This window comes from Electrona antarctica, assembly GCF_951216825.1.
Source record: "Electrona antarctica genome assembly, chromosome: 5".
NCBI lineage: Eukaryota > Metazoa > Chordata > Actinopteri > Myctophiformes > Myctophidae > Electrona > Electrona antarctica.
The window spans coordinates 57,733,886-57,749,885 of NC_136810.1; the positions used below are offsets into that span (position 1 = coordinate 57,733,886).

The window sequence follows — 16,000 nt, forward strand, 5'->3', positions numbered from 1 at the left end:
TAAATCTACAGTTGATTTAGTCAACTAAAATGTATTTTGGCGGGCCTTGATGCCGTCATTTTTACACTTTCTGAAAATAGCCGATCTACAAGCTCACAACGCGTGAGCTTGTAGATCTGCTATTTTCAGCATGCAACCTAGTGTAAAATGACTTATACTGGATCTCTTGTCCACTAGTCCCTTCCTCACATTTTAGTCTAGTTTTTATTTGTCGACGAAATTGTCAGTACATTTAGTCTTAGTTTTAGTCATAGCTTCGTTTTCATTTAGTTTTCATCAGTGGAAAAAAGGTAGTCGACGAACATTTTTCGTCTTAAGTTTTAGTCGAGGAAATCAACAGTGGATCTGAAGTCATTTGATTTGGCGTTAGGAACCCGTTGCTGTCCACCACAGGGCAGTGTTTATGCATAACCTCCCGCATTAAAGGCATATATCTCTGCTGTCTGAAGGAAACCCCAGAACTCCATCTTTGAGGTTTTTGATTTTTTTCTCCATAAACCAGTGCTATTGAACACCCTTTACGTCTGTGTGTTGTTTCGAAAATATTGAACCAATGGAAAGTAGTAAAAAACGCATTGGACCCTCAAAATGTCTGCTAAAGCAACTAACTCCACCACCTCTCATGGAAGTAATTGACAATATATAAAGTTACAACACCAACTTTGATGACGCTTTATTGCTTTGTTTTAAAAAAAAATCACACCCGTGTGAACTGAGTGGTGTAAGGTATTATATAGCCTGATCAGCTCTGATCTGACGTAATGTCTGACGTAATGAAATCATACCCGGGTGAACTGGGTGACCGTAGCGACCATGCTCATTTTTTGGTACGAACAGACAGACAGACAGACAGACAGACACGTAAACTAACAAAGTTTACACCACTCAAATATAAGGTTTTCTTAATTTCCTGAAAAATTTATATTTTTCATTTCCTGAAAAATAAACATTTTGGAGTTATGAGGTTTCCTCCCGACAGCAGAGATATGCTCTAACGCTAACCACTACACTAGGACGGCCCGACCGTAGGTCACATTTACTGTGAAAACCTGCATCTCTGTGTGTTAGTCACGCCTCCATATATGGTCACGCCTCCTTACATCACACCTCCATACATGGTCACGCCTCCTTACATCACACCTCCATACATGGTCACGCCTCCTTACATCACGCCTCCATACATGGTCACGCCTCGTGACATCACGCCTCCATACATGGTCACGCCTCGTGACATCACACCTCCATACATGGTCATGCCTCGTGACATCACACCTCCATACATGGTCACGCCTCGTGACATCACACCTCCATACATGGTCATGCCTCGTGACATCACACCTCCATACATGGTCACGCCTCGTGACATGTCATGCCACCATATATGGCCATCTCTGAAGATCACAACCTCATCTAACCCTGGATAACCATACATGGAGAAGACTTCACCTAGATCTGCATATATGGAGCCGGCCAGCAACTCTACATCTGACCTCAAACCTCAAACCCATCGATCTCCATATATGGAGCTGACCTGTTCTGACATTCCATATGTTGATCTGACCTCATCAAACCCTGTACACTCAAGACACGCTCCATATATGGCCAGTACATAACTCAATCCATATCTTGATCCGACCCCCCCCCCCATGCCAAAGCGCCTTTTTTAGGACGAGGTCGCTTCTCGCCCTCAGGGCGTCTTACTGTGTATATATTAAACAGTGTAATTGAGTATATTTACTATGCAAATATTCTCATCACATATCAATTGATATGTAATGTTGTATTTTTTAATTATGATACAATGTAGTCGTGAAAAATATGTTGCGTTGAAGTGTCCAATCCGAACTGCTGTCTGCTGCAGATAATTGATTTTATTCATGTTACTCAATGGAAGAGATTTCTTTCTTTCTTCCTTCCAGACAGTACTGTATCATACTGTGTAACCTTTTCAATGAAAAGTTATTTTTGCTATAAATATTTCACTGCATGTTTCCAATAACCATTCTATGTGGGGGTTTTTTGTTTGTTTTTTGGAACTTCTCTAAACTCTATTTTGAACCAGACTGTCTGCCTGACACACCAGAATTATATTAAATTAAATTCAGATTGTTGACGTCCCTATTCCTTGTCTTTATTCTAAGCCATATTGGCGCACAGCTCCACTATTCCTAACGATAGTTGAAGCCCAGTGGCCATACATTTCACACAAGCGTCTTAAGTTTCTTCTTCTCAGATATTTGGGCTTGCAGCTGCGGTCACACTTGTTGACCGCACTTGTTGTGAACATTTTGTAGTGGCTCTCTGAAGTCTATAGGCTCTTGTGTACATTCACCAATATTGTGTATTATGCATACTTGGAAGTATTGTGATGCCTTGCTTCAGACCCTGCCCTTTTACCCGTCTGTAAAACAATCGCCCTTTCCAGACCACGAATGCAGCATTTACTATGTGGCACTCCTTTCCATGCCATGCCGGAAGGCAGCATTCAGGAGAATTGCTTTTGAAATCCATGTCGTTACACCGCATCTCCACTAGCTAAAGAGTGCTGGGTTGCGCCCCGAAAATAGCTGATCTACAAGCTCTCAATAGCGAAAATATTTTCGCTATTGTTGTCCAAAAGTGCCCCCTTACAGGATTTTAGCCCCTGTCCCTCTAACACTCTGCACTCTGCTCAGACTCTAAATCTGATCTGGAGCAGCTAGACAGGGATTGGTGATTTCACACTGGTTAGCTCATCTCGTTTCAAAAGGCACATGACCCATTCAATATCAACATTTACTTCTATGAGCGGGGTCCGCACGTAATTCCGACTGAGCATTAGTCTGTGTCATATCCTCTCCAGTTGACATGATTTCATTACAAATATGTCAATACATCAATAATTAAGACTTGCATTATTTTGTAGTAAAAACATTATATTGTTTAATTGTATTCAAGTGGGACGGTTCGTACATTTATATTATTATAAGTTTATTATTATTATTATTATTATTATTAGGTCATAAGAGTTAGCTGACCTAACACAGAAAAGGAGACTCTAAATCTGATCTGGAGCAGCTAGACAGAATTGGTAATTTCACACTGGTCAGCTCATCTCGTTTCAAAAGGCACATTTACTTCTTTGAGCGGGATCCGCACGTAATTCCGTGGACATTAGTCCATGTCAGACATGCGCTGCTCCTGTGCTTGCGGTTATGGTTAGTTTAGGGTTTGAGGTAGTTTGTCGTTTGTCGGACCATGAATGACTAGTCTGAACTCTGAACTAAGTACTGCACCCCTTTGAGCTGCTTGGAATCTGGCCTCAAATCCTAAGCCTTTGGCACCCTCTAGCTGTAGCAGCAAAACACATACAGTACTAGATAGAAAGATAGATGGATAGATAGATGGATGCTTTGCCCTGGCTTGCAGACGTTCATTTTGTACTAAGAAGCCATCAGGAATTCAGGTTACAAAGAAATAGGAACACAATAAATACACAATACATAGACAGATCACACAATGCATTGACAATACTACACAGCTCCTCTTACAGAGAGCATGATGGAATAGGCTACCAGTCACAGTTCAAGAGGCATCACATTACACATGTTATGCACAGAACAGAGATGGGGTCTGCTTGTTCACAAGTCCTGTACTTGTGGGGACAAATCATGTTCAAATGCTTTTTCAGGATTTCTGACTGACAGTATAGTGACCAACCGTTATTGAAAGTGACATTCACATGAATCACTAGTCGTTTCCACCCCCCTTCACAGCAAGACTATACTTTCAGGGATAATTTCTATGGTTTTCAACTTGAGAGATGAGTTTATTTTTTTTTTAAAGATGTTTTTGGGTATTTTTGTCTTTGATAGATGACAGTACGGTCTGTAACTCTGAGTGTACAAATGTACAAATGCATTTGTACACTGAGTTACATTAACATGGATTTTACAATATAAATTGGGGGTCCCAGAGGTAGAAATGCCATTAAATGGGGTCCGTATAGACTAATGCATGTCAAACTTGAAGGGGTCCTTGAAATGAAACGAGTTGAGAATCACTGCTAGAGCCGTGAACATCTTCTCTTATGGGGGTCCGGATCCCTGGCATATATTTTCAAATGGGGGTCCGTGGGCTAATGAGTGTCCATTTGGGGGTCCTTGACATGAACATGTTTGGGAACCACTGTTATAGCCTAGGCTACAAAATAAATCACACCCGTGTGAAGTGAGGGGCGCTAATATATTAAAGTCTAACTAATGGTGATATAAAACAAACATTAAACGCCATTAACAATAAAGAGACAATATGACGTAATGAGGCACATTATGACGTAAACAAAACAAACATTTAACTGAAGACAAACATTAAACCTGTATATAGGAGGGGCTGGCGCCCCTCAAAAAGTAATATAAAGTAATGTAAAGTATGCATGATGACGATGTGAACATGCACCGTACATCATTATCAGACACATTCTACTTGGGCTGGCCTGCTAAAGGTTAGAAGTGCCATTTTCAGCAGTAGGCTACCCCATAAGTTATTGCTGCACATGATCTAGAAATATTGTATCCTGGCCATTCATGCAAGAAGGAGGGGGAGAAGGAGAGAGGAGAAAAAGAGGAGAAAGAGAGAAAAAAGAGGAACAGAGAGAGAGAGAGAAGAAAAATGGTGCTTTACTGTAGCCATTTATGTTTGATGTGTGCCAGATTTGGTCACCTTTGATGTTTTGGACGTGTGACAGACGGTATTCGAACCAGCGGCCCTATGTTCTTGAAGGTCTCCCATTCAGGGAGTGTCATAGTGACATAGATGCCCTTATATGGACACAGCCAGTGTGGGGAAACCCCATGCAGCTTTCAAAACACAACGTGCATTAACTGCATTTGTCACTAATATTGTTCGTTCACATGAATTTTCATTCAACAAGTTATTAATTATTATACTCATTCAAGCAAGTGATGTTATTAGCCCACAGTTCTGTATGGTATAGGTTTAAGTTGAATATGCTTTATAATTTGACTTGTCATACTGTCATGATGCTATTCACTGTTTCCTGTCAGTGCAGGAGATGAGCTTGTTTATAATAATAAATAAAACATAATAATAATGATAATCGCTAAATCAATTAACTGTATACAGTGCTGTATACATCCTGGTTATTTGGCTCTACTGCCAGTGTGCATGGGTTAGCTAAGAATGAAAACATTACTTTTTAACCCATAATTATGTTTATCAGTGGCATTGAATGGGTGCTGGTTAGCTATTTTGTTATTGCTAAATAACAATGAATAGTTAGCAGTGTAAATCACTTCTCATTAATCCAGATAAGGTCTACCCCTAAGTGTACAGAAGGACACAACATCTATTGTTTTATTAAGTGCCAGGAATGGCCACAGCTATCAAAGTTATTAATTCCTGTACCTAGAGCTACAGTATGCTTACTATTTTATCATCATCACCACTACCATTAGATTTGATATAAAGATAGCTAAATTAATCAATTTAAAGTATCTGACATGTTTAGGCTAGATAGTGCTGTATGTATGAAATGCAGCATAAGTAAGCAACATGACTTATTGAACACACACACACACACACACACACACACACACACACACACACACAGACACACACACACACACACACGCGTAGGTTGTCCGTCCTAAAATAAACATTGTACGATATCACAGTTGTAATCACAACACAGCGTCTTTACACTCTAGTTTATTGAAATTGTGAATTTGACATTTGATGTAATTTGATGTTTCATGCATCAGGACAAAAGTGACACAGCAAGGTTAGCATTGCAGAGAGTTGCACTCTGTATATACAGCAGAAGCTGGCTATAGTCTACCACCAATGCTTTTCCTGGTTGCTTTGTGAGTGACACTTTGCCTTGCATGTGAATAGGTAGGACAGTTGTTACATGTACATTCAGAAATGTGCAAAAAACAAAAATGGCCAATCTACAATCTGCACAGTATGACATAATTCGCACATAAAGAATTAACCCTGGCTATAACCTGTAACCCTAAAAGAATGTGTGCATGTCAACTCATTTTTATGAAGTGTGTCCACTCTTTTACACACATTTCACACACCATATTAATTTCAACATGAATCCATTGTGCCGACAAATTACACATGATATAAGAGTACCAAATGTTGCAGTTGCATTGATGTTACATTGCTGAAACGATTATGCTAAATAGCACCTTGAAGAGATGTAAACACCAAGGCAGAGCTAACAAACAGGCTAGCTATGTTTGACTAACATTAACAATATCTGTTTTGCCACATAGCTACTATTTCATTCATAAGATGAACAGATCTGTATCTGAATCTGTTTACTGATGTTATGTTGCATTATAATGAATTGCAGCCGTCCGTAGGTGCCCTTTCAGAGCGGTTTTGAAAGAGTCAAGGGATTCGCATGTCTTAATGACTGTTGGTAGGGCGTTCCACATTTTGGTGGCATAGGAGCGAAAATAATTTAGTCCCTCGTTTGTGCCGAATCTGGGTTGTACATGGTTCGTTGCACTCCCTCTGGTGTTGTGGGTGTGGACTTCGTTAACATTAAGGAAGTATCTAGACAGGTACAGTACATGGGTATCTTGGTGTATCGAATCTTGTGGACCAGACCCATTGCAAGATGCTGTACTCCATTCCAGCCTGTCAAAGTGGGCAGGGGTGAGGTGGGTTTGGGGGGTGAGGCCAAGTAGGAGCCTGACCAGTTTGTTTTGGGAAGTCTGGAGCCTAGTTTTAAGGGCCTTTGAGGTGCTGTGGTACCAGGAGGTGCATGCATAGTCAAAGAAACCTTGTTGTACGAGGGCTCCTGTTTAGGTCTTCAAGGTGTTTTTGTTGACCAGTGAGGAGATCCTGTAAAGGATGTTCTTTGGTTGACTTTTTGGATTATGTTGGTGGCCATTTTATCACCGGTGTTTACATCTCTTCAAGGTGCTATATAGCATAATCGTTTCAAGGCTTGCCACATTTTAGGACACATTCATAGGCCATGGTGTGCTTCTAATGTGATTGTGTCTTGCTCATACTGCACTAATGCACATTGCAACACTGGAAGCAATAATACAAAATAAGGGTACCAACAGAGTTAACAGAAAACCAAAACCAAACAGAACAATGGGAAACTGCAAATCAGCAACTGTTGTTTACACACAAACATTGACTTTATTGACCTCGGAGATTACTTCTGTGTACTTATACTGTTTATGTATTCAACTCATCATGAGCAGAGCGCTTTCATTAGAGCCCAATATGAAGGTTCTGTGACGATTTTGAAAAAGATCCCTTTTGGAGCTCAAAATTGGCAGCCATCTTGCATTTTGAAGGTCAAAAATAGGTAAAATCATTATATACACATCAGATTCCTTGACCAAAATAAGCTCTGAAACCATGTATTGTGCATCATTGTAGGTCAAACAATAAAAAGTTCATTTTCACGGCAGCCATTTTGGATTTTGGTCTCTAAAAAAATGTCCCCGCACACCCGTGTGAACTGAGTGGTGTAAGGTATTATATAGCCTGATGAGCTGTGGTCTGACGTAATGAAATCACACCTGTGTGAACTGGGTGACCATAGCAACCATGCTCATTTTTTGGTACGAACAGACACGTAAACTAACAAAGCTGAAATCACACCCGGGTGAACATAGCAACCATGCTCATTTTTGAGTGGTGTAAACCACTCCTACAACTGGCTTTGTTAGTCTGTCTGTCTGTTCGCAAAAAATGAGCATGGTTGCTATGGTCACCCAGTTCACACGGGTGTGATTTCATTACGTCAGACCACAGCTGATCAGGCTATATAATACCTTACACCACTCAGTTCACACGGGTGTGATTTTTTTTGGTACGGACAGACACGTAAACTAACAATCACACCCGTGTGAACTATGTAATGTCTGACGTAATGAAATCACACCCGGGTGAACTGGGTGACCGTAGCAACCATGCTCATTTTGGTACGAACAGACAGACAGACAGACACGTAAACTAACAAAGCCAGTCGTAGGAGTGGTTTACACCACTCAACAAAGCCAGTTGTAGGAGTGGTTTACACCACTCAAAGAAATACACCCCGGCCAAATTTGTTTAATAACCCTCCTAGATGACAAATCCATTGAGAAACGGACCTTTGCTCTCCACGGTCATGGAACGGTCCAAAACGACCCAACTATACAGCCGCATATCGCTCCGGCCAGAATTCTCCCCCCTGCTCACCCATTGGTCTAGAATTGTGTCATGTTTTAGGGGGGCTATTCTGACAGGCTGGAATTTTCTAGGGGGGAGATCCTATTGGCCAGGGCCGTCCCAATGTTTTAATGACCGTAAGCTGGGGGCCACTCTTCCACCTTGCGAATGGGGGGGGGGGGGGGGGAGAGGAGAAAGGGAGAAAGAGAGGAAAAGAGAGAGAAGAAGACAAATTGTGCTTTACTGTAGCCATTTATGTTTGATGTGTGCCAGATTTGGTCACCTTTGATGTTTTGGACGTGTGATAGACGGTATTCGAACCAGCGGCCCTACAGTATGTTCTTAACCTGACTCCGCCAGATGGGGCAGCAGAGAGTACACTGGGTTCCCCCCTCCTGCTCCCATCTGGGAACTCTCAGGCAGACTCGATGACAAAAGACAAAACGGCCTGGCCAATCAGCGGCACCTAGAGGCGGGATCAAGGCAGCACTTTGTGCCGCTGATTGGCCAGGCCGTTTTGTGGCCGGAGCATCTAGTCTGCCTGAGAGTTCCCAGATGGGAGCAGGAGGGGGGAACCCAGTTTACTCTCTGCTGCCCCATCTGGCGGAGTCAGGTTACTATGTTCTTGAAGGTCTCCCATTCAGGGAGTTTCATAGTGACATAGATGCCCTTATATGGACACAGCCAGTGTGGGGAAACCCCATGCAGCTTTCAAAACACAACATGCATTAACTGCATTTGTCACTAATATTGTTCATTCACATGAATTTTCAGTTATTAATTATTATACTCATTCAAGCAAGTGATGTTATTAGCCCACAGTTCTGTATGGTATAGGTTTAAGTTGAATATGCTTTATAATTTGACTTGTCATACTGTCATAAGCACCGTTTCCTGTCAGTGCAGGAGATGAGCTTGTTTATAATAATAATAAATAAAACATAATAATAACTAGAACTGCACTCTGTCGAGTGCCTACTTGCTTGTTGCACAGTGTGCAGAGAGCGCAAGTACTGTCGACCGCTACAAACTGTCAAATCTCAGCTTCTCTGTGAAAGAACGTTTGAAATATTGAATTATTAGGTTTAGCTATTTGCTACGTACCTAGTTTTTGGAGGAAAAAAAGTAGTATTGTTAAGTATGGTAAGAGACGGCTTTCGATGGTGGCGTATATGTCGATCAGTGTCGGGTGGATTAAAGGAAATGCCTCTATGTAAGTATATGTATATGTAATTTGTAAGTTGATTAGCGGTATACTGTGTGGTTACTCTGCGCCCCGTTTGATGCGTATGTATGGTCGCAGTCTCCCGTGGAGGCGTGGGTTCGAATCCCACTTCTGACAGAACATTTTCACAACCACCACCACTTTGTTTAACATTGCACTTGAATTTTGCCTCAAAACCATCATGGCAATGAAGGAAAGCTAATAGTTATAAGCTAACTACTATAACTGGCACTATCCTAATAAGCCACTGCTTCCCTTAAAGTATTCAATCAATTAATCAAACAAACCATTAGAAGAATCCCTTCTGTACTGTATCAGTACTGTGTCAGCCGACACGTTTTGTGATTTGATGCATGAGTAAATGCAGAACTTTCTAATCAAACTAACCGGTCATTTAAAACAGGGGTTCTCAACCCGTTGGTCGTGACCCCTCTGGGGGTCGCCAAATTATTTTGGGGAGTTCCCAAATTATTTTCAAAAACGAAAACAAATTTCTTTTTTTTTTTGCAACTGAATGGCTGGAAAATGGAAATTAAGTGTTTACATAGTACACTTAGTACATGCATAAACCTTCCTTAATGATTATATCTGGGGGGTCGCGAGACATGGCCAAAGCATTTCCGGGGGTCCCCGGCCAAAAACGTTGAGAACCCCTGATTTAAAAAAACAATATGCTTTCCGGTGTTGTTTCAGGTGTTTTAGTTAACGAGTGAGTGAGCGGCAGACCTTGGCGACGCAGTGCAGGCGTTGGGCGCTGCCTTCATGGACGCACAGGTCAAAGTCTCCTTCTGGAGGCGAGGAGGAGGGCTGCCACATCACCTCACAGTCCAACTGTCTGTACGCCTCTACTGTGCCTGAGTAACACACACACACACACACACACACACACACACACACACACACACACACACACACACACACACACACACACACACACACACACACACACACACACACACACACACACACACACACACACACACACACACACACACACACACACACACACACACACTGTTGATAAAAACAAATGACTAAAACTTTGTTCATAGAGAGAGAGAATGGACTCGGAATGGAATGGAAGCACCTTAAGGAATACAAATCATTGTGTGTACACTGTTTATACTCCTACACTGCTTACAGCAAATGACATCTGTATAAAGAAATTATGTTAGGTTATATAAACAGAGCAATACATTCTTCATTTGTTGTATATTGTTAGGATAGGATTTCAACTGCTGCTAGCCGATACATTTGCACTATGTATTGTATACCACAGTTTTGATATTTTATCTATTTTCTAATAATATTTATTTACTTTGTATGTGTATATAAGAGTTGTGTAATTTCACAGAGTTCAACAGAAATGTTTAAAAGTATTTTGTTGTGATTTCACATTGAAAGAAAAAGGGATGGTGTGATGTGCTATGATTTATAACAGCCACTAGATGGCGATGATGACGATATACTATTGCTATATCTAGACCAGTGGTTCCCAAACTTTATCATGTCAAGGACCCCCAAATTGACACTAATTAGCCCGCGGCCCCCCCATTTGAAAACATATGCCAACCATTTGGTTCTATTTGTACACAATGAGTTACAGACCCCCCTGCTAGAAAAACCAGCATGATTTCCCTGCTGGTCTTTGCTGGTCTTTGATGGTCTTTGCTGGTCTTTGCTGGTCTATGATGGTCTATGATGGTCTAGCTGGTGGACCATGCTGGTCCACCAGCTAGACCAGCAAGGCTCATGCTGGTAGACCAGCATGAGCTTAGCTGGTGATGCTGGCCTAGCTGGTGGACCATCATAGGCCAGCTTCACCAGCTTCACCAGCATAGCTCATGCTGGTCTACCAGCATGAGCCTTGCTGGTCTAGCTGGTGGACCATCATAGGCCAGCTTCACCAGCTTCACCAGCATAGCTCATGCTGGTCTACCAGCATGAGCCTTGCTGGTCTAGCTGGTGGACCATCATAGGCCAGCTTCACCAGCTTCACCAGCATAGCTCATGCTGGTCTACCAGCATGAGCTATGCTGGTGAAGCTGGCCTATGATGGTTTAGCTGGTCTCATGCATTACTTTGTACATATTCATGCTGCCATCGGTACAGTAGTCATTGTATAAACGGTTGAGAAATGACAGTTACCATGTGAGGGTCCCTGGGGGTCCCCTGGGGTCCCCAAACCTTGGGACCCCCACAAACGCCCCCAGGGGGGCGACACGATTCCAACGAACCCACCTCCGTCCAAAACGGTTGAGAAATGACAGAGTTACCATGTGAGGGGGGTCCCTGGGGGTCCCCAGGGGTCCCCGAACCTTGAGACCCCCCCCATCAATTTATATATTTTAAATACTTTAACATATCTGCTTACACATGTACAGTAAACAAAAAAGGTACATTTTAATTTAACCATTTTTATTATCACAATCACAGTGATCCAACTGTCATTGTGTAGGACTATGTAATGTATTTTGGAGGGTGTTAAATAACATTGCAGTACATTTTGATTTATTATTATTAACTTCTACTACTCTTACACTACATCTCAGAGACAAATATTGTACTTTAACTCCACTACAATTATTTTAAAACTTTAGTTACTAGTTAATTTGTATTTTTATTACAAAACCTACAGCAATCTGGGAACCCATCTGCAAAAAACAAAGGGAAAATGGCACCCCCTTGAGTCAACAGTTGACTTGAGTCAACAGTTTGTTGACTCAAGTACAGTAGGGAAACCACCTTAGATTTAGGCCATTTGAAAATGGCCAATCTACAAGTTCCCAATTGAGAACTTGTAGATCCAGTTTCAAAATATGTTTTATACATTTTAAGCATTTGAAAGCATTCTACATAATGAGTACTTTCTGCTTTTGGTATACTTTTAAGTGCATTTTGATACCAATACTTTTACCTAAGTAAATATTACCAGACTTTTACTACCAGTATTCATACTTTAACTTAAGAAATGTTTTCCACTACTGCTCACATAGGTTTAAGCAATGTAAAGACAACGTAAACTGTTCAAAACCCACAGCTCATCAGTTTCAGCTTGTAGCTGGTGCTTGATTACTAAACGTAATTGTGAGCTATATGACTGAGACTAGGGATGGGAATGATCAATTCATTGATAATAACCTTATCGATTAACTGGTTAGTTGAGGGCGGCATTTTTATAGTTTATTTTAATGAGAATCTTAATTTCCCCCAACGTCTAACATAAAATACATTTTGCTGATGTAAATACAAAAGGCATATTATATTCCTCAATCAGATATTTATTTGACCATTTGAGATACAGGGCCAGTCAATGGCATCTTTGTGAGGAATAAACAAGATGGGGGCGGCAATCTAATTGGGTGAATACCCACAATGGCTGTTTTGATTCAACTAACATATGTTAATTGGGTCAATGGATTGAAGAATGTGTCAAACATTGGGTCAACAAGATGGGGGCGGCGTCATTTACGGTAACCGTGTATTGCGATGCGCGTATAGCAGAGCAGTTACGGTAATGCACATTGGAGCTGAGACCGCCCGCCTAAAACAACAGTAAACTAGGCCAGGGACCCACGTTTTTATTAATTTAAGTTTACTGTTTGTGTGACGGTGTGAGAGAAGAAGTGTGGACGACCTCAACGAGGAGGCAGAGGTAAGAAACACTTGGTGTGTTTTTTCTTTTCCATTTGTCCGAAATTTCTATTCATTTCAAGTGTTGGCTAGCCGTTAGCAGCTAATAGTGGCTAACGTTATCTTAGCTAGATTCACCACCGGGGATAGCTGGGGAAGGCTAAGCTAAGCGCTAGCTTGCTAACTTCGAGGAGACAGCTATAGAACTTTAATAGCTGTTTATTTGTTAGATGTTTGCACGCCAGGTTCTCTGGTCAGTGGTCACTGCGAGTACTCCTCGACCAGTGATTCCCATACTTTTTTCATGTCAAGGACCCCCAAATTGACACTAATTATCCCGCGGACCCCCATGCAGTTTGACATGCATTAGTCTACCAACCAACCACCATTTAATGGCATTTCTATCTCTGGGACTCCCAATTTATATTGTAAAATCAATGTGTTACAGCCCCATAAGGGTCCATTTGGTTCCATTTGTATCACTGAGTTACAGCCCCATAAGGGTCCATTTGTATCACTGAGTTACAGCCCCATAAGGGTCCATTTGGTTCCATTTGTATCACTGAGTTACAGTCCCATAAAGGTCCATTTGGTTCCAAACTATAATTAAGTTGGGGACCCCCTGGAACTCCATTCTAAATCCTAAAGTTTCTGAAAAACCTGTTGCTATGTCAGTGGTTCTCAAACATTACATGTCAAGGACCCCAGAAATCATATGGAAATGGCCGCTGACCCCCATCTGAAAATATGTTGTTCCAGGGACCCCCCCAGAAGCAGTTAAAAACATTCGCTGTGAAAGAACATGCATTCAAAGATTTGCACCACATTTTCACGTTTTTCTTCTTTTAAAATAGCAGATCTACAAGCTCGTAGTGTGGCTCGGTGCCGCGCTATGAACTTGTAGATCTGCTATTTTTAGTATAACATGATGCTTAAAACACAAAGGCGTTCCGGTCCTGAATGGGTTAACTTAGTAGTTCTGTTTTCATTATGTTCCAGGTCACTCCAGTTTCCTGTCCTACTTGCCAGGTTCTCTGGGAGGACTCCTACTGTATGTATATAAGTTAATATCTATATATTATTATGACATTGTGAAGTCAATACTGAAGCAGCATTTTAACTGTCGTAGCTGTAACTTATCCATTGTCAAATAATTAAAGCCATTTCACAAATGTATTGGAAAATGTACAATATTTCCTCAATCCCAGCCTAGTGCTACAGTTAAGTGTGACATTTGTGAATTTAATGAGGTCTGTGATGAAAAGACATATTTCAAACACCTTACAGGACATCTAACAAATGACAAAATCACTGTTGCCTGCCCTTTTATAAACTGTAACTTTAACCCAAACCCTTGCACCCTAACCCTAACCGAGACAACCACATGCAAAGTACCAACCTGCTCAATGGCAGTGTCTGACTCACAGACACTCCATCTCCTGAGCAACTGCTGTGATGCTAGATATGTGAAGTTATGATAGCTACATGACCTGTCTTAGGATGTACAATTCTGTCTTATCCATTATCTAATTTTGTTTTGCAGGTGTATGCCGAATTCAAAAGAATCACAGGAGTTGACTTGATCTCAACATTCCTCTCGACGCTGGATGAGCACACCAGAGGCCTGATTCAAGTTTACCGCTCCAGAGCACACCACCCCAGTCAAGAGAAGTTAAAGGTCCTGTTGGAGAGCCTTGATGACCAGGTGAGATGGAGAAATAATGCCCAAAAGGGTCTTAAAATATCAGAGGCAGTTGGGGACGGGTCTTTTCGTTAACCCAGGGTGCGTTCAGATATAGAACTAAGGCCACTGCTGTGCCCTCTGGTCGTTCGTTTATTCGAACGCACCCTATATTCTGACAACTCATGAAAAGACACACTGATTGGCCAGTAGTCACTTTGAGTGGCAGAGTGCCATCCTCACTTCCGCTTGTTTTTTACAGGTCGCTCCAATGAACTAGGTTTTTATGTCTATGCCTTTAACCGCATGCCACTATATAGTCCCTATTCTGGTGGAACACACAAAAATAGCACATCTACAATCTCACACATGCACCTTTGCGACATGTGAGCTTGTAATTTGGCTATTTTCTGTGAAGATATTTTGTATAACTGATAGTAGAGATCATGGGAATCAGTGGTTAGAAAGTATCTTTGATTATCAGACAGCTGGTTTTTATATTCCTTGCTTTTTTAACAAAAGTAATTACAGATCTATTTCTTGATTGGAATTCCCACATGGTTATCATCAGCACTGTCCTGTCTGGAGTAGATTATCAATGAATAAAGCATGCAATGTTGTGCAGTTATTTGAATCAAATTCTAACTCATGTTCTTTTCTTGGTATGTAGACCACATATATCATAAGACACAGGAGGGTGGTGGCACTCAAAGGACTGCAGTTCTTTCTCAAGGAAAAGGATCCAATTGTTCAGCAATCAATGAAAATCCACCTCATTGTCATTTTGGGATATTTCTTAATGTTCATTTTTTGTTAATGTGCTCCAATCTAGAGAGACGATGTGGACATGCACACCAGTGGCGTCCGTATGGCTATTCTGGAGATCGTGGCGCTTCCAGGAGGCCCAGACTCGGCGCTACAAGCTGCGGTGGTATTGAAGGATTAAGTGGTCGTTGACGGCCTTCCAGATGTTCCAAGTGCCTTCGCTGTTCTCTTTGGCCTTATTTATGCGCTCCACATCGAGTATCCACCAGGTTGGAAGTTCTTCTTTGAGGCTGTGCAAAAGCTGTTCCTCTCTCTGGATGCCGAGAAATGTTCAGCACGCGTTGAGACACTGAGAAACTTATTGTCTCAGTAATAGACAATGTTTTAGATCCGATTGTTTTGAAGTTGAATCTCAGACTTCCAACTATGTCTCATCATAGACCTTTTTTTCTTCTTCTTTTTGCCAAATGGATCTGCATAAGGGGTACGGGCGTTGCACA

The 16,000-nt window shown here is 41.5% G+C and overlaps 1 protein-coding gene across 1 annotated transcript in view; it reads left to right on the plus strand.

Moving 5' to 3' along the window:
• The window catches only part of LOC306924063 (NACHT, LRR and PYD domains-containing protein 3-like), a gene marked incomplete at both ends in the record, with an annotated part of 28,562 nt that extends 12,881 nt beyond the window's left edge, over nucleotides 1-15,681 (plus strand). The window contains 5 exons of the mRNA XM_079502404.1: nucleotides 13,016-13,076; nucleotides 14,054-14,105; nucleotides 14,598-14,759; nucleotides 15,406-15,483; nucleotides 15,568-15,681. Coding sequence (XP_079358530.1) covers nucleotides 13,016-13,076; nucleotides 14,054-14,105; nucleotides 14,598-14,759; nucleotides 15,406-15,483; nucleotides 15,568-15,681 — 467 coding nt within the window. The remainder of the gene's footprint in view (nucleotides 1-13,015; nucleotides 13,077-14,053; nucleotides 14,106-14,597; nucleotides 14,760-15,405; nucleotides 15,484-15,567) is intronic.
• Nucleotides 15,682-16,000: the final 319 nt, after the last annotated feature.